General features: G+C 33.9%; 2 protein-coding genes across 2 annotated transcripts; one reads left to right on the forward strand and one right to left on the reverse strand.

Moving 5' to 3' along the window:
• Positions 1-2,366: 2,366 nt before the first annotated feature.
• Positions 2,367-18,245, forward strand: LOC131854414 (saccharopine dehydrogenase-like oxidoreductase). The gene is made up of 10 exons (XM_059205529.1): positions 2,367-2,468; positions 5,442-5,610; positions 10,077-10,264; positions 10,980-11,109; positions 12,420-12,534; positions 13,271-13,357; positions 14,474-14,594; positions 15,593-15,856; positions 17,269-17,360; positions 18,062-18,245. Exons 1-10 carry the CDS (start codon positions 2,442-2,444, stop codon positions 18,153-18,155), a joined length of 1,287 nt encoding a protein of 428 aa, XP_059061512.1. The 5' UTR covers positions 2,367-2,441; the 3' UTR covers positions 18,156-18,245.
• A 6,056-nt stretch (positions 18,246-24,301) lies between these two features.
• LOC131854413 (homeobox protein Hox-A1-like) lies at positions 24,302-25,478 on the reverse strand. Its single transcript, XM_059205527.1, has 2 exons — positions 25,466-25,478; positions 24,302-24,926 (listed from the first exon to the last, which is right to left on the reverse strand). The coding sequence occupies exons 1-2, from the start codon at positions 25,476-25,478 to the stop codon at positions 24,538-24,540; spliced, it is 402 nt and encodes a 133-aa protein (XP_059061510.1). The 3' UTR covers positions 24,302-24,537.
• Between the last annotated feature and the right edge of the window lie 2,202 nt (positions 25,479-27,680).

Below are 27,680 nucleotides of genomic sequence, written 5' to 3' on the forward strand. Positions count from 1 at the left end.
TTAAAGCACGCACGATTGTAGGACGCGGGAATGCGCTCACTGTCGATCTTTCTCGTTGTCTTTGTCTACATTTACATGCACAGCATTTCACTGCGCGAAAGTCGTAGCGTACGTGTAGGGGCAGTTATTGAGTAATGGAAAAACCGTTTTGTTTACCCGTATTTCCCAACCTTGAGGCCACGCCACACAAGGGGGGTGGGGGGACAATTTGATTTAAAAGTGGCTCATTTTGAAAATTATACGTGTGTAACTATACACGAGTTTAACCTTTTCGCTCCGGGTCATTTAATTTTAATGCAATACTAGAATTCGGTGACAAATTGAAATATAAAAGCTATATACTTGAATGACTGTTTTATCACTAAATGAAAATAATAAATGAATATTATAATATATTTATGTATTAATATTATGGAATGAAATTTTAATTTCAGCTTTTCATTATGTTTTGAAAATTTACTGTGTATCATTAACAAATGTTCTAGTGATTTCTTCCTAAAACATGTCATTTAAGTTTCTTACCTGAACAATTAATTTTTTTTAAAAAGGCTAATGTGGCACTTGGCACAAAAAAGGTTGGGCAACACTAAAAAGGTTGGGCAACACTCCAATGAGTGATGAGACATGATAATTCCCCAGAAATTGCTTAAAATATTCTGTCGTATCAATATGAAACTGTGATTTATATTGTTAACTAAAATTAGTATCGAAAAGTGTATATAAATCAATCTACATATTTTTACTTTAAATGAGGGAAATTTATAATAATAAATAATCTATAATGAAATTCAAAATTGACTGTTTTATTTAGTCTACAATATTTTTTTAATATCATATAATCATAATATAGAATCATGCTGTGGATGATCGTATGAATGGACTGTACGCGTGATATAAATCAAACAATGGATAGAAAATGGTAAATACTTATAATGAAGATACGTGTACAAACGGTTGTAAGGTAAAAGGTGACAATAAAAAATATAAGACAATTCTATAAAGAAAATACATTTAAAATCGACAGAAAAATAAATATATATAACCTCTGTTCCGCCTCAGAATTAATTAATTAAATACTATCGAATGGATTTTTAAGTTTAGTAAATCAATAAATTTCTGAACGAACCCTGTTTGACAGGTACGAACAGTTTGTATGGGAAAATAAAATTGTTATTTTTATTATTCTCTATGCAATTTCTTCATTTAATTTCTTCATAATTAACACCGTTTAAACCTTCCACGTATATTTTAAGACTAAAATTAGCCAAATCGTTTCAGCCGTTCTCGAGTTTTAACGAGACTAACGAACAGAAATTCATTATCTATTCCTCTTTACATATGAATAAAATTGGAGGGTCTGTTTGTAATATTGAAATAACCGTTTTTTTACTACATGCTTATGAATATAAATACGGTACATACACCAAAATAATATTTTTTTCAATTTTTGTCTGTCTGTTTGTTCCGGCTAATCTCTGAAATGTCTGGACCGATTTTGACGGGACTTCTTTTGACAGACAGCTGATGTACCTAATAAGGAGTAACTTAGGCTACTGTTATTTTAGAAAAATAAAGTTAAATTTCTAGCGGACGAAGTCGCGGGTACAGCTATTTATACATATAAACATACCTTGTAAATCACTCTGTCTATTGCTGAAAACTGCATTAAAATAGTTAAGAAATGAGAACCGTAAATGAATTACATAATTAAGCCACTGGTTTGCGTTGTTGTAGTGTCATTCTGAAGTTTAAATTTTCACGCGGGTAAAACCGTGGGCTGAGACGGTGCCCCTGGATTTGGATACATTGGAATCATTCTCAATGAAATAAAGGAGTGGTAGATACTTGCGTTTACTGTGGCATTGGGAATTGACCGTGGATTTTGACTGCCCATCTGTGGTTACTGTCGTTAGGATACATCTGTATGCACTATGCATACATTTTTTTTGAATTATTCTAATTCGTTTCTACTCGGTAAAGCGTTGATCTGCCTCGTTTGCGTTCTACAATACAGTTATGTGTTGAATTGTCATGATGCTGTTGGCCGCAGCTGGCCTTTACAGCTTCACCGGACGATTGGGGGCGAGTGCAGATGGCACTCCAAACCAAGGAAGGACTTATGGGAGCTGAAGGCCAACTCCCGCCTGAAGGATACGACTTTAGTCTGAGGTTATTTCTAGGGGATGGAACCTCGACTCAGGTCGTCGTAATTTCGATCCCCGTTTGATTTGGACGGGGGATCGATAGTCGATGATATATGTATTTTTAAATAATCATATGGTATTTTAGAATACAGTCCATCGTCTCCTGTTTACTAACAGTAATAATAATATAATATAATAAATACAATGAGATAATTACAGATAATGATGTAATGACTAATGCTACGTGCCAGTAATAATGATTCCGCGTTCATTTAATCATTACGATAAAGTGTACCAATGGTTGAACACGTATCAGTTGAAACGGTATGTATTTATTATTTTGATTTATTTATTGTATCTGTAATTAAGATTATCTGTAATATAAATATTAAGTAGTGATTAGGTTTGATAATGTATGCGTAAATCATATTTTTTTATGTTATCCACGATCACGATTGATTCTTTCTTTTGTTTTCTTTTGCCTGGCCTTGGTCCCATTTATTTGGGGTCGGCCCGTCTGGTCAGTCTTCACCAAGACGTTCTGTCCTGGGTCGTGTGAGATGTTATTTTGGCGCTTTTTATATCCCTCTCAATAACAGACATCCTTGTGAGACAGGGTCTGCCGCGTCTCCTGGGCTGGGTACTTATGTCAAGCACTGTTCTTGTCATGTGGTCTGATGGTCGCCGCATGACATGACCGTACCACCTTAGGCGAGTCTCGAAACTCTTCTCATGGGAGTCACCTTAAAACTACCTCGAACATGGATGTTTTTGATGTGGTCCAGCATTGTTATGCCACCAGCCCATCTTAGTATTCTCATTTCTGTGACATTGAGTTTCTTGTCTTGGTGCCCAGCATTCAGAGCCTTACGATGGCCGAACGCACTTATTGCATAGCCCTTAGTGCGAATGGGCATTCTTCTATCGCAGAGTGCCCCAGAGCTCCCTCCACTTGCATCTATTGCATATATGCATCTATTGTCCCATCACTATACATATAATGGAACCGAGATATTTGAAGCAGTCTGTTTCCTTTATTCGAGCATCCTGATTATTGATTGAAGTAACAAATTCATTATTTACGCTGGAAGTTGTATATGTAATTAGGTATTTGGAAGTCTAGATATTTCTATTTTCATATAGAATTTAGGGTCGGCAACGAGCACGTGACACTGCCTGTGTTTCAGGCGTCAATAGGCTACGGTAATCGTTTACCATCAGGTGGGTCATATGCTTGTTTGCCACCATCGTAGTATATAAGTAAAATAGAAGAAAATGAATACCATTTTTGTACCCCTTTTCTTTCTAGAAAAATACAAAAATAATTGCTCGGTCGTCCATTGTTATTTAGGTAAATGTGTTTGCTTTTATTGATTTATTTCCCATATTCTTTACGCAGATATTTGTAATAAGGGATTATGGATGTATGGCAACGCAAGCATACGGCACATCTGGTTACCGTAGCCAATGGACGCCTGAAACAGCAGGGGTGTTACGTCCGCGTTATTGACTCTATTACTGTTGATATCAGAAAACAATGAAAAATATTTCGGTTGACTCTTATTTACATACTAAATGTGCCCACCTCTTCATCCGCGTGGAAATAACGGATTTCCAAACAAATTTTCATATTCTATTATATCTTAAGGAGTTAAGAGTACAGTTTTTCAAACTTTGCATGTCATATTTGTTTATATTTAATCAACAGCCTAAAAAAGAAGTTTCAAGCTTCTAGCTTTAAAAATGACGATACTTCAATACAACCTTGCATCGCCCCTTTTCGAGCTCTTACAACCCTTTTTTCGAATTAAAAAGTAGCCTATCTTCTTTCTTAGTGTCTAGATTATCTGTGTACCAAATTTAATTTAATCGGTTTAGTAGTTTTGCCGTGAAAGAGACAGACAGACACACAGTTAATTTCGCATTTATATCAATAAGGATTGATATATATTTGTAGTTAGTTAGTACATATAGTGTATATGTATGTTGCATCATAACTACGTTAATACTTACGTTGTGGATATGCAGAAGCAAAAATTGCTAGTAGGTATCTAGTTTTAATGAGTGATTTATGTAATTATGTTAACGACTTGTTTTTCCTGTGTTTATTAAAAACAATAGTCAATTCTTCTGTAACAGTATATATTTGTTTTTATATAAATGTAGTGCTTCATGTTATTGGGGCGGAAAATTACATTTTACTGGCCTTTAAAATTAGTTCAAAATATTTTTTAGTTACAAATTGAATCGTTATTTATCAATACAGATGGAAACGCAAATGGTTATTATGTCATGCAAAATAAAACGTATGTTAATATATAACAAAACAGTAAATGAACGTGGTGATTTAGTGGTTTATTAGACCGACTTAAACACAGCGGTCGTGACTTCAAATCTGAAAAAAAAATCCCTCTAAAGTCATATTTCTAACTTATTCTACGGCGATGGAAACACTGGTAACAAACAAAACTATTTCTATAAAGATCCGACTAGAAATATTAATATCATTCATTTAAATATATCACATACATATCGTCATGTATGTTTAAACGTGGTTCTACAAACAGTATTGAGTAAATAACCACTTGTTATGGTAAATAGTCTGTGATGGTCATTCAGTGTATAGATAGGTACTCTCAATGTCATAGACATTAATAGTCGTTCAACAATGGTCACTTCACTACAATCTACAACAAGAGATCTGTAGAGCTATTCTATTGACAGCCTCGGTGGTTTAGTGATTTAGCACACCGCTTTACTATGCGATGGTCGTGGGTTCGATTCCTCGCACGGTACTAACACTTGTATTCATGAGTAAGTGGGTGTTATCTGTGTATATTGTGTAGGTATTTACAAAAATATATCTAAGTATTTGTGTTAATTTTAGAGTACCCATAACGCAGGTTCTACTTACCTTGGAACTACATTGAGCTGTGTGGATTGTTCAAGATTTCTTTCTGGGTTCATTATATGAATAAACAATCATATAAATGTTTATGCCGTGCGAGGAAACGAACCCGCGACCATCGGAAGTAAAGCGGTGTCATAACCGCTAGACCATCGAGGCTGTCAAAATTTTGTTTATGATATACGACTACTAGTAAACTTCTCTCTTAGTTAATTGACAACAAAATTATTGAAAAGAGGAACACGCGAGTTTCTCTTCATTCTTCTTGTGATAAGACAGCTTTTCGAATGAGCGGTAGATTGAAAAAAAATGTGATGACTATTCAAAAGTGCTTCAATGTAAGTTTATTTGAATAACTGATTTTCTATTCTATTCTATTCTCCTTCCAGATGTCGCGATTGGACCTGGTAATATTCGGCGCTACCGGCTTCACCGGCAAGAAGGTGGTGGAGAAGCTGGCACGTGGTGGCGAGAGTTACGACACATTGTCATGGGGAGTAGCTGGTCGTTCACAAAGAAAGCTCGAGAAAATGGTGGCTGATGTTTCCAAATTAACAGGTACATGATTCTTTGCAAGCTGTATATTGGTGGAAATGTTGAGATATGGTAGTGAAACGGACTACGGAGCACGTCTGATGATGTATCATCATGTAGCATGACCGCGATTAAATTTATTGTTTACTAGCTGTTCCCGGACCTCTCTACGTCCGGATGGAATTAAACTTTATTTTCTAAAATAAATGTTTTTTTCTAAACTAAAAGTAGCCTAAGTCACTCCTTATTACATCAGCTACCTGCCAAAAAAAGTTCTGTCAAAATCGGTCCAGCCATTTCAAAGATTAGTCGGAACAAACAGATAGACAGATAAAAATTGTAAAAAATGTTATTTTGGTGTATGTACCGTATTTATATTCATATGCATGTAGTAAAAAATGGTTATTTCAATATTACAAACATCTGTTTGTAATATTGAAATCCTCCAATCTTATTTATATGTAGAGATTTAATGTATTTTTTCATTGTCTTTGTTATGTAAGATTAGGTTTAAGAAAATATTATGAGATAAAGAAAGAGTGCGTAACGGTTTCTATGTTCGGTATATTATAGCATGCCTCTTACTTGTTATTGTGTAATTATTTATTTTAAAAAACATCTATTCAAAAGAGCAACACACAAGTTACTTGCTCATTCTTCTTGTGATGAGTCTGCGTTCCGAATGAGTGGTAGAATAAAAAAATATGACTATTCTAAAGTGCTTGTATTGAGTTTAACTGAATAAAGATGTTTTCTATTTCTATTTCAAAGTTAAAGAAAGACGGCTTCGGTGGTCAAGTGGTTTTACACACGCCTTACATCTGATGGTCGCGGGTTCGAATCCTCGCACGGTACAAACATTTGTATTCATGAGTATTATAGTTTGTGTCGTTCTGGGTGTTTTCTATGTATACGAAAAAATATATATCTATATATTTGTATCAGTTATCTAGTATCCATAACACAAGCTTTAGGTAGCTTAACTTGGGTCTAGATGGCGCTGTGTGAATTGTCTTGAGATTATTATTATTATTATTTTAGAAGTTTTCGGCCGAGAGATCCTTTCGATTGGCGAAATTAGGTCCTGGCTCGTGGATTATAAACTTAAACAAAAGACATCGTACTCTGTAAATTGTGATATACAACACGAATAGAAACACGATTTCCATTTCACGAATTCACATTCAACAAAACAAGTAAAACTACAACATCATAGTGATACAATGATATACATATATCATTAATATCTAACGTCATTCAAGCAGAATTATGAATTACTTAGATATAGTTTCATTAATGTTTTCGACTGGTATAACGTCATTCATAGATATAACACGAGATAGTGATCAGTAATATTTAGGTGTCGCTGGTGTACATATCATATCTGGATTTTAGATATAAAATTTATTTACAACCAATTCCTTCTGCACCTATATGCAATGTTTAACGGATCCAATAAAATAATACCACTTCCACTAGTGTTTAATATTAAGTAATTTACTAAACACTAATGGAAGTGGTATATTATATAATTTATATTAAGGAATTTACAAAAAAAAAAAAAGAATTTTTAATACGCCATCTTATGGTTTTTTTTTCCGAACCGATACTGTTGGCCATATTGAAACGGACGTTATGGGGTGAGTGCAGATGGCACTCCAAACCCGCGGAAGGACTTATGGAGCTTTGAAGGCCAACTCCTGCCTGACGGATACGACTTTAGTATGAGGGCACCACTGGTGTTCGAACCTCGGCTCAGGCCGTCGTAATTTCGATCCCCGTTTGAATTGGACGGGGGATCGATCGGAGGGGTGCCCGGGGGCATGCTCGTTTGTCCCCTGCCCGGTTGAATGCGCGATAAAAAATGTTTAGGTCGTCGTCTTCGCAAAAAAAAGGACGGTGTCGTGTGTGTGTGTAAAAGTGTGGTCGGGGTGGAACATATTATGGTATGAAACTTTTGTTATAATAATTTTCAAATTTCGAATCATCACGTAAATAAATAGTAAAATATACTTAGATGGCCAAGAAGTTTTTATATTCATACTTAATCATGCAATAAAGGTGTATGTCCCAAATATGAATTTAAGAATGAACCTATATTATTGTAAACATGTACAGCATTTATTTAAAAAGAATACGAGTTGAGTTTCTTGTCAGTTTTTCTCATCTCGAAGGCACCCGAACTGACGGTAGATTTGAGATATCATAATAGTCCGTTTGAATTTGAATTTGAATTTAATGTATCAGCGATTTATTGTTGCCATTGACAGTCTTCAGTATCCCTATGTGTGATAACTCTTCACACGTTATACTCATTTAATTATTACTAATTAGGTAAGTTGTATTGCATGCAATTCACAAGAACTGACAAGAAATTCAGCTCATTAAAACTATATAGGTCAATCATTGGTTATACCACAGACAGATAGCCATACCACTATTGGAATGCAACAGATTTATTTATCCCGATCTCGCGAGATCTCTTGTAAGTTTTTCGGGATCAATCCCGACGCATCATACGACGAGATCCCGTTCGAGATTGACGGGATTGGGCGGCGTTTGAAAAAGAAATGAAAAAATATAATCACACGATTATATCGTAAAGAACCAAACCAAGCAGATATTAATACGGCAGTACTAATCGAAAATGACTTGCCTCTTTCAATGATTGCAGAAGATTTCAATTTACGTGTTGCACAAACTAATAAATCGCTTCAAGAGGAATTAGAAGAAACTCTGCGAGCTTTAAAAGTCCTATTTGCACGTATATCACGTCCACGAGCTTAGACAAATTAATATAATCTGTGGTATGATTTGGAATTTAACTTTATTTTCTAAAATAAAAGTAGACTAATTTACTCCTTATTACATCAGCTATCTGCCAAAAAAGTCCCGTCAAAATCGGTCACGTCATTTCAGAGATTAACCGGAACATACAGACAGGCCATACCAACCTCGTGGTTATACTAGGCGAAGAGAATAGAATAGAATAGAAAATAATTTATTCAAAATAAACTTAATTTAAGCACTTTTGAATAGTCATAGTTATCATTCTTTTAATCTACCGCTTATTCGGAAAGCTGTCTCATCACAAGAAGAACGAGCATGAAACTTGCGTGTTGCTCTTCTAAAATTAAATATATTTAAGTAATATGTTTATTAGTTCATAAATATCTATTAGAAATAAATTTAACAAATCACAAATCATTGTAGATAAAATTTTTCACATAAGGGGGCAAAAAATTTATAGTCTATCTCTGTATTAGATCAGTTACAGAAATGGGAATGGCTATAAAATTTAACACAAGTTAAATATGTTACCTAAATACTTAAAGGACCTTCCCAATAATGTATCATTACATAGTATAAAACAAAGTCGCTGTCGCTGTCTGTCCGTCTCTTGTATGCTTAAATCTTTAAAACTACGCGATGGATTTTGATGCGGTTTGTTTTATCAGTTAGAGTGATTAAAGAGTAAGGTTTATATGTATAATACACGTACACCCAAGCGAAGATGAGGCGAGTAGCTAGTCTAAATATATATAACTCAAAGGTGACTGACGTAGTGATCTATCAACGCACAGCCCAAACCACTGGACGGATCGGGCTGAAATTTGGCATGCAGATAGATGTTATGACGTAGGCATCTGCTAAGAAAGGATTTTGATTAATTCTACCCTCAAAGGGATAAAATAGGGGATGAAAGTTTGTATAAAACTTTGTTAATTTCAAACCAATCGGACTGAGACTTTGCATACATAAAGCTACTATGACGTAGGCATCCGCTAAGAAAGGATTTTGATAAATTCCACCCCTAAGGGGATAAATTAACGCGAGCGAAGCAGCGGGCAAAAGCTAGTTCAAATATAAATTAAAAAGGTTGTTGATTGACAAATGTTATTATAAAATATCAAATTTTTTGGATGATAAATTTTACCAACTCTTTTATTAGTTTTATATTATAGTACATACACTTAAAGTTGTAGTTCTTGTATTATTACAACATCATTAGAAATAGAAATGGAAGTAGAAATAGTCTTTATTCAAATAAACTCATTACAAGCACTTTTGAATAGTCATATATTGATTCTACCACTTATTCAGAATGCAGATTCTTTTTTTATTATAGTTTAACATTTAAATTTAATATTTTATTGTAGCATTTAAGTATATTATATGCCATCTAGGCTAAAGATGTCGGTGAAATTCTTTCTACATGTCGTCGGTTAAATAGAAAAATGGCAGTATTCAAAATGTAAATTGTTTTTTTACAAGACCAGCAGTTTTTTTTAAATTAAATTAAAGTATTATATATCATATTAAGGTATTTAGATAATGATTAAGACGGCGTGGTTAATTTAATTGACTTATATAAAAGGAGGCAATTCTAGCTTCTAATTTTGTAAAATGATATTTTTCTATTTAATCATCGATATATAACAGCTTATCTAATCACGCATGTTTTACAAATAATGAATCCTGAATTACAGGTAAAGACCTGTCGCACATTAGGATACTAGTGGCAGACACTGGCGACAATAAATCGCTGAAACAAATGTGTGCGCAGGCCAAGGTTTTGATTAACTGCTGCGGGCCTTACCGACTGTACGGCGAGCCTGTGGTCCGCGCCGCCATCGATGCGAAGACTCATTATGTGGACGTTAGTGGAGAACCCTTGGTTAGTTTTTTTAACTATAATGTTGTTGGCCGCATCTGGGTTTACAGCTTCACCGGACGATAGGGGGCGAGTGCAGATGGCACTCTAAACCCGCGGAAGGACTTATGGAGCGGCTGAAGGCCAACTAACGCCTGACGGATACGACTTTAGTCTGAGGGCACAGCTAGGGGTTCGAACCTCGGCTCAGGCCGTCGTAATTTCGATCCCAGTTTGAATTGGACGGGCGATCGATCGGAGGTGTATTCTTTCGCAAAAACTACTGAATGGATTTTAATAAAACTTTAAAATAATATAGCTTATTCATCAGAATTACACATATTACATTGTTTAACAATAGGAATAATAAATATAGTTCGAATTCGAGGGTACAAATAATAAAGAAGTAAAACGCCTGTTCAACTTAATTAAAACTGTTGCAATGTTGACTTTATCAACAGGACTTTATCCCACAGCGCCATCTAGTCCCAAACTAAGCAAACCGTATGTTATGGATACTAGACAACTATTATAAGTCATACATACATACATTTTTTTTGTAAATACATACTTAATAATCATAGAAAATACCCAGACCAATACAAACAATCAGACTCATAAATACAAATGTACCATGCGAGGAATCGAACCCGCGACTATTCGAAATAAGTGTGCTAACACCTAAATCACCGAGGCCGGTCAATTCTATAAAGTTTACCTAGCTTGAAAACATTTTCAGTTCATGGAGACGATGCAGCTGGTATACGACGGACAAGCGCGGGAGGCGGGCGTTTATGTGATCAGCGCGTGTGGCTTCGACAGCATACCCAACGATATGGGGGTCGTGTTCCTGCAACAGAAATGGGAAGGTACGCATATGAACTAGTTACGACAAATCTCTCTATCTTTGTATATAACTCAATGGGTGCTCAAATTCAGATCCTTATAGTAACTAAGGATATACTGAAATTACTTTTAATAAATTTAAGACATCTATTAAATCATGTTCATTGAGTATTACTCATTAAACGATTACTTAAGTGACAAATGCATGGGAATTGTTGTTTATGCACGAGATATTTTCATTAGACAGCTATATAAGTATACAGTGTATATAAACTGGCTTTAAAAAAAACAGTCGAGTTTCTTGACAGTTCTTTTCAATTAAGTCTATATACAGAACTGGACGATAGGGAAAAATATTAATACAATAAGTGTGACGTACATAAGCTGATAACATGGATGAGATAAAGAATGAATACATTAGAGGAAGTATGAAAGTCTCGCCGGTGTCAGAGAGGTTGAAGAGTAATCGTCTATCGTGGTATGGACATGTAATGCGTAGGAATGAAGATCATATCTTAAGGAAGGTGTTACATATGAATGTGGATGGTTATAAGGGCAGAGGAAGGCCGAAAAAGAGATGGATGGACTGTGTGAAAGATGATATGGTAAGAAAGGAAGAAATTAAAGCGACGACTGCGAACAGGGATGAATGGAAGCGAAAAGCATATTACGCCGACCCCAAATAAATGGGATAAGGAAGAAGCAGATGATGATGTGACGTATTTAAGCGGCTCAAAAGGTCCTACACGAATGCTTTCTTATTCTGATTTTCATACCCTATTTCTTACATTTCTAATTTAATTTCTGACATAAATCTATCCTGTGTGATTTCGAACTAAGAAGAACTGACAAGAAACTCAGATCTTATTCTTTTCAAATGAACTTGTACATTATTACAAAAATAGAGATTAATTTTCAAATTGAATTAGAATGAATATTGTCCACCAGCAAATGTTCCCAAACAGATTAGTCCCCACAATCAGAAAGTTGACATAATGTACATATATAAGAATTGTTTATTTTGTATAATTACATTAATAAAGTGGAAGTGAAGTGGCAATGGGCAGGGCACATAGCTCGTAGGACAGATGGCCGTTGGGGCAGTAAAGTCCTCGAGTGGCGACCACGGACCGGAAGACGCAGCGTGGGAAGGCCTCCAGCAAGATGGACCGACGATCTGGTCAAGATCGCTGGAAGGCATTGGATGCGAGCAGCACAAGACCGATCGTCGTGGAGATCTTTGGGGGAGGCCTATGTCCAGCAGCGGACGTCTTCCGGGCTGCGATGATGATGATGATGATGACATTAATAAAGATTAATTTGGTAATTGCAGGTACATTGAATTCAGTGGAGTCATATATGGAAACTTATCTCTCCCCTGACTTTAAAAACAAAGGAAGTAAAACCAGTGTTCTTAATTCCGGCACTTGGGAATCCCTCATCTATGGGTAAAACTATTTTTATATTTTTACGCTTTAGTTTAGAACTGCAATAGATGAACTAGTTAATGAATTAACGAGAAATGTCCATGTGGTTAATTTATATGCGGTCGAAGTGGGAGCGAGAGGTATGCCAGCGAAATCTCACTACAATCTTCTAAAAGATCTTGTCCTGTTTAAAACTGCACTAAAAATATATTAGAATGTATCTAAACCTGCATTAGCAGGCTCCTACCAGGTCTGTCTGTGCTGGGAGAGAAAGACGAGCGGTGAAGATGAGTGTTCATGTACATCGGCAAGGGGCTCCTTAAACCTACAGCCCAGTCAGAAGTCCCGGGAACTAGTTCCCGGGAAGTCGAACCCTCTTTGCCACACGATGGACCCGGCACCCGTAAATGAAATATCAATGAAATGCTAAGAAATTTGTTTCTTACCAACTCTTAACTGAAGTAGCCAGCTAATATATTACAAGGGGCCGTAACGTCCTATTTAATGAATAATTTTATGTTTGAGTTTTGGTATGAGTAGCTTTGATAAGAAATTTAGTTTAGGTCTCAAAATATCTTTATTCATGTAGGTCTATTACAGACTTATGATATGTTAAATCAGAGTGCTTTTGAGCTCAGAAGAACTGACAAGAAGCTAAACTTTATTCTTTTCAAATGAGCTTCTACTAGTTTACAAAAATACATAAGGTTTTAATAAATTATATAAGGTTTTTCATTGTTTTATTATATTTTTGCAGATTTTCGGATCAATTAAAGTTGTTATCATTACGAAAACAATTATTCCCTGAGAAAATGCTTAAGTTTGAACCGGAACTGCAGTTACGGTAAGTGTTATATATAAATTATAATTGTACTGTTTGTCTTCTTAATTATCGGTTCTCAAGACATACCACTGCTCTCACTCGCCGTTCACAGCTTAATGCCCGTATGACGCCAGCAGTGTGCGCTAGAGACGACATGATACCTCCTTCTCTTTCTCACATCTATTACATTAGTAACCCAGGACAATTCACACAGCGTCATCTAGACGAACTAAGCAGAGCTTGTGAATGGTGCACTGTCCTGCGCTAACGGTATACGCTGGCGGGGTACCAGTGGAGGATGATGAGGAGATGAGCATGAGGTCAAGTCAGGTAGCACATCTTTGTTACATTGACAGCAATAGGGTTATTAATCCACATTACTAACAACCCTCTTTCCCCCAATGTAAATATATTACACCAGTTGAGTTTCTTTCAAGTTCATCTCAAGTAGCTATAGGATAGTGATAAAAATATAACGCACACTGGAGGCCGAAAGGTCCAATGTTAATAATAGTACAGATAATATAATATTACATAAATAATAGTAATTATATAACGCTGGACAATTAACACAGCGCCATCTAGTCCCACGATAAGCATGTGTTATAGGTACTAGACAACTGATATGAATAAAAATATATAATTTTGGGTCATTGGGCTCCCTAAAATATGGTCGAGTGCAGTGATGGCTGGCTCATCCATCATACTCGTGAACGAGTGCTGCTTGTAGGGACTGGACAGCTCTTATCTTATCACTACGACTGATTTAATCTTATTGTATATTTATATTTGTCCCAAAAAATTTGTGCTGGTTGGTAGTTTGTATTTACATATTTCGACTTGTAAATGTAAACTTACAAGGATTATTTAAAAGAGCAACACACAAGTTTCTTCTTTCCGAACGAGTGGTAGTTAAAAAACAAATTGTTATGACTATTCAAAAGTGCTTAAATTAAGTTTATTTGAATAAATGATTTCTATTCTATTCTATTCTAATACTTAAATATTTAATTTTGTAAATACATACATAATATACATAGAAAACAGCCAGACCGGTACAAACAAACATACTCATGAATACAAATATTCGAGGAATCAAACTCGCGACCATCGAGGCTGTCTAATAAATAATTTCAGGGGCCCTCTGCACAAACATAACAAGGATTGGTACGTGCCTTTCTTAGGAGCTGACAAGTTCGTAGTGTACCGTACTCAACATCGGTCGTATTTTGACGGGGAGAGGCCGGTGCAATTCGAGGTATTATCAATACAATTATTACACTATATTAGAGTTCACATCAATATTGTAGAAAAACAACCGATATTTTAAAAATATATTAAAAGAAGGTAGTTTGTGTTTAGTACTAATGTAGGACCTAATAAAAAGATTATTACAAATATTGTAAATAGCGCCATCTAGTATTTATAGACCAAACTAGTACACTGAATTCGGTCTATAAATACGGAGGTCGGTAGTTTAATAATTCTCTTTCGTTCGATTTTTCATTTTTTTAGTTTCATTTTTAAGATGTACAATACTGTAGTACATTATTTTGATTTATCTCGTGGGTTTTAGCCAGAATTTGCAATGTAAGCGCAAAAATGTGTTTATTTACGAAATCACTCTCCTCTCTAAATTTATCAATGTTTCTCTACAATATTATGCATGTATTATACATATAAACCGTCCTCTTGAATCACTCTATCTATTAAAATAAACCGCTTCAAAATACATTGCGTAGTTTTAAAGATTTAAGCATACATAGAAACAGACAGTGACAGCGACATTGTTTATATATTTTGTAGTGATATTGCAGAGAGCGTCGTGGAGAGTCATCTTGAAGAATTTATAGATATTTATATATTTATATAATAGTCAAGTTATACACGCGACTACGTCCGCGTTGAATTTAAGTTTATTTTTCTAAAATAAAATATTTTTTCTAAAATAAAGGTAGCCTATGTTACCCCTTATTACATCTCCTACCTACCAATAAAAGTCCTGTCTAAATCGATCCAGCCATTTCAGAGATTAGCCGGAACAAACAGACAGACAAAAATTGTAAAAAATGTAATATTGGTGTATGTACCGTGTTATTTCAATTATAGTCACTCCAATTTTATTTAAATGTATAGATTAATAAAAACGATAAGCGTAACAAGCCAGCAACAGCTGAGCCAATATAATAATAATATTACAAGGCATATTACACAGCGCCATCTTGGATTAATTATTTAATTTTTATATATTTTAAGGTGTACTACAAGACGAGAAGCCTGCTGAATACTTTACTGTTCGCTATTGCTGCGGCTTTCTTATTCGTAATGTCAATGGTTTCCATCACGAGGAATCTAGTAATAAATTATCCCAGTTTCTTTTCTGCTGGAATGTTTACAAAGGAAGGGCCCAGTGAAGAAGTGATAAACAATTGCCATTTTCGAGTGGAACTGGTCGGAAAAGGGTGGGAGAAAGGGGTAGACACAAAACGCACGCCGATGAACAAGACCATGGTTGCAAGGGTTAGTATTTATATCTATATATATATATATATATATGTAACTCAAAGGTGACTGACATAGTGATCTATCAACGCACAGCCCAAACCACTGGACGGATCGGGCTGAAATTTGGCATGCAGATAGATGTTATGACGTAGGCATCCGCTAAGAAAGGATTTTGATAAATTCCACCCCTAAGGGGATAAATTATAATTATAATATATTATATATATATATATATATAACTCAAAGGTGACTGACATAGTGATCTATCAACGCACAGCCCAAACTACTGAACGGATCGGGCTGAAATTTGGCATGCAGATAGATGTTATGACGTAGGCATCCGCTAAGAAAGGATTTTGATTAATTCTACCCACAAAGGGATGAAATAGCGGATGAAAGTTTGTATGAAACTTCGTCAATTTTAAAAGCGATCGGGCTGAGATTTTGCTTGCATAAAGCTACTATGACGTAGGCATCCCTTAAGAAAGGATTTTGATAAACTCCACCCCTAAGGGGATAAATTAACGTGAGCCAAGCCGCGGGAAAAAGCTAGTCTACCATAAACAACTTCACCAAAACTGACTGTAGATTTTGACATGACAGTCTGTAATATACCTACATGAATGAAGATATTTTGAATTTGAGATTTACAGTTGAATTTTGTTGGACTGTAAATATCTCTCTAATGTATATAAAATTGTTTTTTGCGATAAGGCCGCCCATTGTTACTGTCTTTGTCTTGAGCGAGAGGAAATAATAAAGAGTTTCATTCATTCATTCATTCGTTCATTCTCCTGTCACAGTGATAGTTGCGATACATGTCCGTAATGACTTAACCGATTTTGTTGAAGTTTTATATGTATACTCGGTAGGTCCGTTATCTGTTCTTTATACCCCTAAGTGTTAAGGGTGCCAAATTCTATTTTATATTTCAGACAATTTTTTTATGATTCGGCATAAAAATATATACAACACTAAATATATACACCCTTCTACCATCCCCTATTTTTTAATAGTGTTATTAATTTATATAGTAAAATAATGTTTGCCGGGATAGCCAGTATTAGTATATATATAAGTTTTGTTAGCACTAGCTATAACTTTCGGCTTTGCACGTGTTTTTAAAATACAAGTAATCAAATTAGCAGATTTTTTTTAATTTGCTTATATCAATTAAGTGATCATCATCATCTGCTTCTTCCTTATCCCATTTATTTTGGGTATATGTAATGTTTTTTCCCTTCCCATCTTATCAATTAAGTAATATATGTAGATCAAATATTTAATTTTAAAAAAATTGTCTTTTCTGTAAGGTTTAAGTAGAGTCAATAACTTACATAAGTATATTTCCAGGGAGATCTCTGGGCTATTAAAGTAAGAACTTAAATTGATCCTACAGTTAATACAAGTCTAGTTTCTGTTTGTAGATATCAGGAGTGAATCCTGGGTATGGAGCTACAGTTCTTGGAGTATTACATAGCGCTCTTACTATCCTATGGGAACAGCATAAAATGCCCAAGTGAGTATGACAGAGTATGTGATGAATTTGCCCCAACTCTTCGATAGAAACCTTTCATCATACTTACCAGTTTACATAACCTATACATTGGAGTGTCTGTTTGTAATATTGAAATAACCGTTTTTTACTACATGCATATGAAAAAATAAAGTTCCATACGGACGAAGTCGCGTGTGCAGCTAGTATTAAAATAAAATGTTATATAATAATAAAAAGACTAATATTGTGAAGATTTTAACCAATAGAAACAACTTATGAATTAATTCTCATACTCTAAAAACCGTCCCTCCGATCGATCCCCCATCCAATTCAAACGGGTATCGAAATTACGACACCCTGAGCTGAGGTTCGAACCACTAGCGGTGCTCTCAGACTAAAGTCGTATCCGTCAGGTGGGAGTTGGCCTTCAGCAGCTCCATAAGTTCTTCCACTGGTTTGGAGTGCCATCTGCATTCGCCCCCTATCGTCCGGTGAAGCTGTAAAGGCCACCTGCGGCCAACAGCATGAGAGTAGTCTGAAAAAAAATTACTTCCTCAAATGTATTCATTTTTATCTTATTCAATCTTGTCACACTACATAGTCCGTTATCCTATAGCGATAATTCAATCGGAAGCTAATGTCACTCAGCGATTACTAGCGATTTCAGCAGTTTTTTCATCTACCGTCACTACATTGTTCAACATTAAAACTCCTGGTTTCAGAGGCGGAGTTCTAACAACTGGGGCAGCTTTTAGTAACACCACTCTTATTGAACAATTACATAAGAATGGCTTCAAATTCGAAATTGTTAAATAGAAGATTAAGTTATTTTAAATGAATATATTTTGTTTGTAAATGTTTGAGTAGGTATTTATTTTAAGCATAAGAACTTTTATATTTTTAAATTTACTATTTACTGAGTATTATTTGTTTAATTTTACGTGAATAATCTAATATGTAATCAATAGATTTGTGATTGTTTAAATAAGTTCTTTTGTTTATTTTGTTTACTCATTTATATACCTGTTTATATAATATTATATATAAAAGTAATCTACCTAAATTTTCTGGATTTTTTATACAAGGAGAACCTTCAAAGACTTCTATAATAATAATTATCTTTATTTATCTCTAATAAAAACTAATACAATTGCTTATACATGAATAAAATTTAAAAATAATGAATGAGACAAAACGGTCTATAACTCAGAGGGGGCAGTGAGTCCACCCTCTCTGCTATTCTTCTGCTCTGCAATAGTATATTTAGAGGCGTATTAACTAAGGGCAGGATGGGGGATTGGCCTTATCAGCTAATAACAAAAGCTTTTACTGTATTTGGTGTATAAAAGGTTACTAAATGACGAAGGAAGGTTACTAAAGGAGACACGGTACCTGGACTACTCGAGGAGGTAAGCCGTCCTCTTACCTTGGAATGATGCTGCACGAGCGTTGTTTGCTAGATAAACTGCATTATAGAATTCCAGAGGCTTAATGGAAAATTAACATTACACTGAAGATGTACAACATTGTTTAAAAAAGCGCATTATGAAGCCAGGTTCTTGCCCATTCCTCTTGGCTGAATCGGCTTTCTGAATGAGAGGTCGCAAAATAAAGAAAATTAGTATTCAATTTGGTTGTTTATATGTTCAGTTCATTTGAATAAAAATTGTTTATATTTGTATAATAATAAATTTTTTTGTAAATAAAATAATAATACACATCTTATTTTCAAGAAGAAATCGATTCCTATTTAAAGTACAGTTTATTACATATTTTTATAGAATTATAAAAATTAGTTACAGCGCCACCTATAATTTCTATTGTAAACTACTAAGTGCAAAATATTATAGGTGCTAATCGCCTCATAATTTTATAGAAATATTTTTAACAGAATTGTATTGACAATTTAACAATACATTTTCAAAAATATGTCGAATGCAAACTGTAAATACTTTCCATCAAGAATATAATATTTTGAAGAATAACGACAAGAAAAGCAAGTGATTTTTATTTTAAATCTATCGCCAGTTACAAGATGGCGCTACTTAACCGGATCATGAACAAATAGTAGAATAGTAATATAAGGTTGAGTAGTAATGTTTTACGATTTTTGTCAATAGAATAAGTTAAGTTCAGTAGGTAATCAGGCTAGTGATTGGTAGGTATATGTCTAAGTACCTACCTGTTATGAATCGGTGAGAATATTTGTTACTGAGGTTTATGTATCCGTGAGAATATTTGAATCCAATGTGAGTGAGGGCCTCATTGATTTTTTTTACTGCTTTCTTTACGTCGGAGAGCTAATTAAAATACCAAGTGTTTGGTATTGGTTAGATCTGAAAATCTTTGTTGTGTACAAATCAGGATATAAAACTAATTGGGCGATGCTCTCATTTTTTCAGTATTTTCTTCTTTATCTTCTTAGCTCGTATCTAGCCTAGCCTAGCCTAGCAAGTATCATCATACTTGCTAGGCTAGGCTAGGCTTTCTTAGTAACAAAGACCGCTTTCTCACTTTACAATACTATATACTAGTATAGTTACTGGGGGGAAAGGGGATTGTTAGTAATGTGGATTGATAACCCCATTGCTAGCAATGTACAATGTCAGGTTGACCTCCACGCGGTTCCCCCTGGAAACCATCGTGATAAGTTCGTGGTGAGGTTGTCACGATGGGCTAACTGACCTGACTGAGGCTCATCTTATCATCTTCCACTGGTGCCCTGCCAGCGTATACCGCTAGCGCAGGCGGATGCACCATTCCATTATCATCCATAAAAAAAAAAGTATAGTTAGTAGTTAGAACCATCAGAGCTTACCTCTGATGGTTATCGTAAACTGTAAGAAGTAAAAACCTACGTGGGTATCTCAATCTCACCTATTTTAGCCGTCAAGCAGCTTACGTTGTTAGCTGTGTGTCGGGTGTAGACAGATTACATTGTGAAATTACAGGATTGGATATCTTAGTCCCCTGGAATGTCAACGAGTGGTATCACATGATAATATGATATCTGTAGTTTTGATAATTGCATAGGGAACAGTTTACCGCTAGGGTTATGGGGATTGTTGACTACATTAGCAATTACCATGTCAGGATGTCCTGCACGCGGTTTCTGGAAACCATAACGAAACGAAACATTTCTGATAAATTTCTAGTGCATTTCGCACGATGGGCTGACTGACTTGACCATGATCATCTTATCATCCTCCCTTGGTGCCCCGACAGTGTATACCGACGGGTGCACCATTCATTTACCATAAGGTGGATCGTCAGTTTGTTTGTCATTCTAATTATATAAAAAAATCTACTGTTCTGTGGGTATCTATTGTATCTATGCTACGTATTTAAACTTTGGCCAGATGTATTATTTCGTGCGCGTACATTGGTATACCTACTTGGACAAGTTTGAAAAATATCTGTGTTGTATTAATCACATTATCGATAAGAAAACGGCAGATTGAAAATAGATAAAATTATTTTATTGATAAAGTTTTAGGTACTAAGCTTAATGATAAAATGTACACACAAACCGACCTAACACGCAATCATTATATACATCTATTATATTATTTTATGTCACCTGTACATTACTAATTACACGATTATCATACCTATTCAATAAATTAAAAAAAAAATTGAGCTTTGGTCTAATAAAATAAAAATAATGTTTGTTAACAAAATAAAACGTAAAACGAAATATATAACGTTGTGTTTTAATAAGCATTTAGTACAGAAATTAGCTTTTTGACTTGCCATTTATTCATATAATTAATAAAAGAAGAAAAACATACGTTTATATTAAAAAACAACGTTATGGTTACATCAGAAGTGTGAGTACAAATAAGTATTTCATTTAATATAATATATTACATATTTTCTTATAGTTATTAATAATGTCACTGTATGATATGGTTAAAAACACAAGCGTTTTGCTATTTTCTGAAGATATAAACAATGTTCCTAAAGTCTAAGCTAACATCATTTACAAATAGGTACATAATGATTCTATTGCGTCTTGACACATGCTGATACATTTTATATTGTTAATATTTAAAATAACAGAAACTTATTTCAAATAGCAATCTGACTCAATATATCGACGGAAGAAAATTGAATTGTCGTAACTTGAAATATCTAACTTCGCAAAACATCTTTATATATATTTTTATTTCAGTAATTCATATTCTCAAATATTTATTGAGATAAAAAGTTGAAAATTGTTATGTATTTATCCAATTATCAACTTTCTATGTTAATAAATATATGAGTTATGAATGAATTTTTGAAAAAGTTTTTGGTTTTGATGTAAAGTCTGGTATTTTAGGTAGCATTTGTCTGTTATTGGGTAATATGGTACTATTATTGGGGTAATACATTTGCAGTATGGGATTCATATAGTTACCAGTTTTATTAATTCCCAAAATGTCATAAGGGGTGACTAGAGGTATAATATAGACAGATCAGTACAGATACTAACAGCACAGATAAGATAATATTACGTAAGAGTAAAAAAAGAAAATAATAATAATTATTAATATTAATACACCTCACTATTTAATAATATATATTATGTAATAATTGAACAGAAATGTATAAATTATAATTTCATACTTTATAAGTTCTTTTTTAAATCGTTGTGTGAGTTATGGGATTAGTACACTATCATAATTATATTTGTTAACATGAGAACGTAATATTAGCATACTATTTTATGATTGGTGTGGTTTAGTATAATTATATTATATTAAATATTACAATTGTAAATACAGGAAAGAAAGAAATAAAGAAAAGAATAATAAATATTTATACTTGGCACATTAAATGAACAATCTGTTACTAGATCAACAGATAAGAAACTTATAACATAAAAAAAATATTTGTAAATATTCCTATTTTTATTGTCCATTAATATTTTTGTACAATAAAAGTTCTATGTAAAAAGTTGTATATTTTTTTCTTACATAAAAATGTATTAATCTTTTTTTAAAACTGATTGCAAAACATTTAACGTACTTTTAGCATTGATAGCTTTATAAATAGATTATGTATTACACCTATATTATGATAGTGTAATAACCCCATAATGATATAGTATATATGTCAAGTAATTAGAAAAAACTCATTTAATTGCAAAGTAATTGATTAACCTATATTAATATGAATTTATATTATTGACAGCGATAAACGAAATTTTGATTTATTTGATCGGATTATACTTAATAACAATAACTGTAGTTATATGCGGCTGATCATTAATTAAACGATAAAATGTAAATTTTATAATCCAGTTTGTCAATCAGTAGCTTAAACTATATCTATAAATAATTAAATATTGAATGTATAATGTATAATTCTGTCGAAAAACGTACGATATACGTGCGTATATAACACACTCGGCCCTATTACGCCCTCGTCTTCGGCTCGCGGTGAAATTCCACGTCGTGTGTTATAACCATCATAACGCACTTATATCGCAATATACTATATTGCTAGCGTTCAAACAAACCAGTGGCTTAATTATGTAATTCATTTACGATTCTCATTTCTTAACTATTTTAATGCAGTTTTTAGCAATAGACAGAGTGTTTAACAAGGTATGTTTATATGTATAGCTGTTCCCGGACATGGTCCGCGTGGAATTAAACTTTATTTTCTAAAATAAAAGGAGTAAGTTAACTCCTTATTACATCAGCTATCTGTCAAAAAAGATCCCGTCAAAATCGGTCCGGACATTTCAGAGATTAGCCGGAACAAACAGACACAGACAAAAATTGTATAAAATGTTATTTTGGTGTATGTACCGTATTTATATTCATATGCATGTAGTAAAAAACGGTTATTTCAATATTACAAACAGACACTCCAATTTTATATGTAGATATAGATGCATGGGCGTTATAGTATAGAACAAGCAGGGAAATTCAAAGATATGTAATGCACGGGACGGGTCGTATGTCAGTTATAAATTGAAATGATCAGTAATTGAATCACATAATTGAGCTCCAGTTCAAATTATATTTCACTTACTAGATATTTTTTATAACAAAATATATGTATATATTATAAAAAGTTTAAAATGTTAGTTTTATATTGTACTGTACTGTACTATTTTACACTGTATTAGTCCTATTGATCGATTAGTTCGTTTAAACTGGTAACATCAACAAAGTAGAGATGCGTGGAGCGGAGGGAAATCGATATAAAATGTTTTGATTTACATATTTTTCTCGATTGTACATAGATTTATGCATTCAACAGACAAAAAAATTAAAAATATCGACAATATCGAGAAATACACATAATAATTCTTACTTTTTAGGTTATTTCAAACCTAAAAAGTAAGAAAAATTCTTAGATATTTATTCTTTATTTTTAGATATTGTTCTTAGATATTGTCGATATTTTCCTGCCAATTCTACGGTAATTCTGAGGAATATTTTTGAAAATAACACAGTTTATTCTTATTGTGGTTCTACATTAATTTCCTCATAAAAATCTTCGTTCAACTTCAACGGTTTTCTTTTGTTTTCTGTGTACAAACATATTTTATTATTGTTATTAAATTACATGCTAACAATGTAATAATCGAAATAGTTTTGTAAAGAATTTTTAGTAACCGGATATTATTTTATTTTATTATTATTTCTCCGGTCAAATCATAATACTTAAATTTAATATGTATTGTCGAATTATATTATTGTAAATTTGAAGAAATATTGGATAGCTGTACATTTAGGTATTAGTTCACTTATCCTAAATTACATTATCCAGGGATATCTGTACATGTAGAGAAGGAGTAATTACTGTATTGATTAGGTATAGTTTAAATTAGACTATACAAAAAAGTTGCAACTTATTTTTAATCTAGTTGTACCTAATCCATGGAGTTCAAATTTGAAAAACATTGGTAATTTTGATAACAACACAATATGAAACAATGAGACAATGAAACGTTGTAACGATACAGCTGACTATAGGAACTCTGTAATTAATTTAATGCATCCAATCGGCTTAGTTAAACGGTATGAACTAATATCTGATCACGAAATCTTAGAGACAAGACTTTATAAAAGCATTTTGTAAAAAAACGTTCTTATTTTGAATTAGTTCAACTACTCAGCACATCTCTATTTCGTTAAGCCTCATTTCTAAGTCGAGTCTCGATTTTATAAAAGTCTATGGAATCACTGTATACAGCTTAACTGGATTCTCGACTATTTTCGTTGGAGCCTACAGTGTTTTGCGAAGGCGATGGCGTCACCTCGGGAGCTATGATGAGACCTTCCTTGATTCTTTTCTTTTGCTTCATCCGTCGGTTCTGAAACCATATTTTAACTTGGGTTTCGTTTAGTTGCAGGGCCGACGCAATCTCTATTCGTCTCGCTCTCGTCAGGTACTTGTTGAAATGAAATTCCTTTTCGAGTTCTGTTAGTTGTTTGTTCGTGAAGTTGGTTCGGCCGGTGTTGTTCAGGTTGAGGAGGGGGTTGGCCAGCATCTGGCTGCCGGTGGGGGTGCGCAGCCCCTCTTGGGGACTCCCGATTCCCCCTTGGTTGACGAACTCCGCTGGAGGTATCATCAGTTTTGGTGCTGGAACGAGAGAAATAATTTTTAAATTAATTATAGTTATTATGAAATGTTTATTTAATTTAGGATTATGCAGATTATATTATATATAGAGATATTATCAGATTATATGTGAAGTATATTTTATATGTTCTTATAACATCTCTGTTTTAACAGTTGAAAATAACTTTTAATATCAATGTTAATTTATTGAATTGTATGTGCAAGAACATCATACATCCATCCATTCATATATCTAAATAAATTTCAGGTTTATATATATATATATATATATATATTAATTATATAGTATTTGTTCAGTAATAATAAATAACAATAACCCTAGGACAATTTACACAGCGTAACCTTGTCCCAACCTAAGTTTAGTTTTTTTAGTAAATACATACATGATATCTATACGTAGAAAACACCTATACTCGTGAACACAAATGTTCGTACAGTGTGAGGAAGCGAACCCGCGACCATCCGAAGCAAGGCGGTGTGTTAAACCACTAAACCTCCGAGGTCGTGTTATATTTTCAATATACAGAACCGTCAATCACCTTTGGAGAACATTGTAGTTTATATCTGCTGAATTCACTACGGTGGAGTCGATTACTGCACCGTAGTGAATTCAACAGATATATTTACCGGATTTCATTCCTTTAATTTAAACTTTATTGCCAGTTCTTTTCATACACTTTCAATTAATTCCAGCTCCGCTCCTATTGGTCAGGGCGTGATGTTATATAACGTATAGCTTCCCTCAATAATTTATTTATTTATTTATTAAACTGCATCAGTGTACAATTTGATACTCATTTGAATTTGTACACTGAATTGGACGGTAGTGAAAAAAATATGATACAAAAATTTGACGGCTAAAATGTCCTACATGAATAAATAATTTTGATTTTAAATTTATCAGCGCCTGCGTGATCATCACTTCAACATCATCAACAAAAAATGTAATTTTAGTTACGTACGTGCAATTTACTGGTTTTTTTTTGCCAGAAATGTAATGCATGTTTACACAAACGTCTCATTGCTCAGGATTATAGATTTTTTTAAGAAATTCCCTCGCAGTCTCGGGTGCATCTCTGACAGGTGTCATCTTTTTTCTAATTTGAGGAGCAAGATAAAAGATATTTCAATATTAGCCCAAGGTGTCCCGCTGCGCGCGTCGACCTACTCAGACGCGTTTTTGGTCCATTGTTGCTGAGTAAACAGCCTCTCAGTCATTATTTTATTTATTGTATGTTTGTTTGGATTCACGTAAAGTTTTTGGCATTGAATGACTCGTTCTGGGAATCAGGTTGTATGCAAATACATATATTTGACGATTGATTTTTGGGTGAAAATATTTGTGGATCTCAAGGTGGTGACATTGTGAGGCTGGATGCAATGATTTGTTTGTATTAAATTACACGATTTATCGAATGACGTTGGCCTCAAATATGCAAATATGCTCGTAATAGCGACATGTCATGACATGTCAGCTACATACAAATCTTAACTCCTAAACTACTGAACTGATTATAAATTTGATTGATAGCTTACATCTCAATTTATGCCGCAATATTATTTAACCTTAGACACAGCTCGCGTGGCCGGGTCTACTAGTATATAATAAATTACCACAGGTAATTAGAGAGATGCCACTAAATAGGTTTAAAACTATAAACTACAAATGACTCCTAAAAATGTTGTTAATTGTTGCGAGAATTGACTAAACATTTAATCGTCTGTTTCATTAAGAAGAATTGTAATTTTGCATGCTTCCTGAAGCGAACATTTCTATATAAAAACACTTGTAAGACTAAATATTCAACCAAAATATTATCTCTCTGTCATAACATTCGTCGCGAAGTGGACTACCAATAGTGCTAATGGCTAAATGTTATTACGTTCGTAGGATAAGGGATATAATAATAGCTTTGAACAATTCACACAGCGTCATCTAGTCCCAAGTTAAGCAGAACTTGTATTACGGGTCCTAAATAACTAATATATACATAATATTCATATAAAACATCTAGATAAATACTGTTGTACGTTTTATTATATGTATATAGGTAAAAGGAATAAAGACTTGGTAAACGGAGAAAATATATATATTTGGTATAGTATTGACATAGTTTTTTTTTATCTATGATAAAGGTATGGAGCATTCCAAGGATGGATCGCAAATTTTGACTTTAGTAATGTCGATTTTAATCAGCAATTACAAAGCGTATTTTTTTATGGATGATAATGGAATGGTGCACCCGCCTGCGCTAACGGTTTACGCTGGCGGGGCACCAGTGGAGGATGATAAGATTTGAGCATGAGGTCAGGTCAGTTAGCCCATCGTGACAAATTCACCAAGAATTTATCACTATGGTTTCCAGGGGGAACCGCGTGGAGGTCAACCTGACATGGTACATTGCTAGCAATGAGATCATCAGTCCACATTACTAAAAATCCCCTTTCCCCCAGTATTGACATATTATTGAAGTAAAGTAACAAACAAGAATATACAAAAATAACTATAAAGTTTAAATACAAATTTAGAATATAAAATACATTGGGATTAGCCAATTACAACAGATACAAACGAATTCATGAATACAAATTGCTTGTACTGTGTAAAGAAACAACCCCTGACCATCAGAAGTAAGAGAATGTGCTGAACTAAAACTTCTAGACTATCGAGGTCGTTAAATTAGCCATATTACTAGCGATACGCCCTGGCTTTTTTTAATTAATTGGCTTGTATTATACTATAACATCATGTAT

Source organism: Achroia grisella, unplaced genomic scaffold (assembly GCF_030625045.1).
Source record: "Achroia grisella isolate CSIRO2021 unplaced genomic scaffold, CSIRO_AGI_Agris_v1 utg997, whole genome shotgun sequence".
In the NCBI taxonomy this organism is placed as follows: Eukaryota; Metazoa; Arthropoda; class Insecta; order Lepidoptera; family Pyralidae; genus Achroia; species Achroia grisella.

Excerpts from the sequence above, each read along its gene's own strand:
- LOC131854414 (XM_059205529.1), top strand. The coding sequence starts at position 2,442 with ATGGTTGAACACGTATCAGTTGAAACG. Across the intron at positions 13,358-14,473 it reads GAACCGGAACTGCAGTTACG|GGGCCCTCTGCACAAACATA; the intron begins GTAAGTGTTATA and ends AAATAATTTCAG. Across the intron at positions 17,361-18,061 it reads GAACAGCATAAAATGCCCAA|AGGCGGAGTTCTAACAACTG; the intron begins GTGAGTATGACA and ends TCCTGGTTTCAG.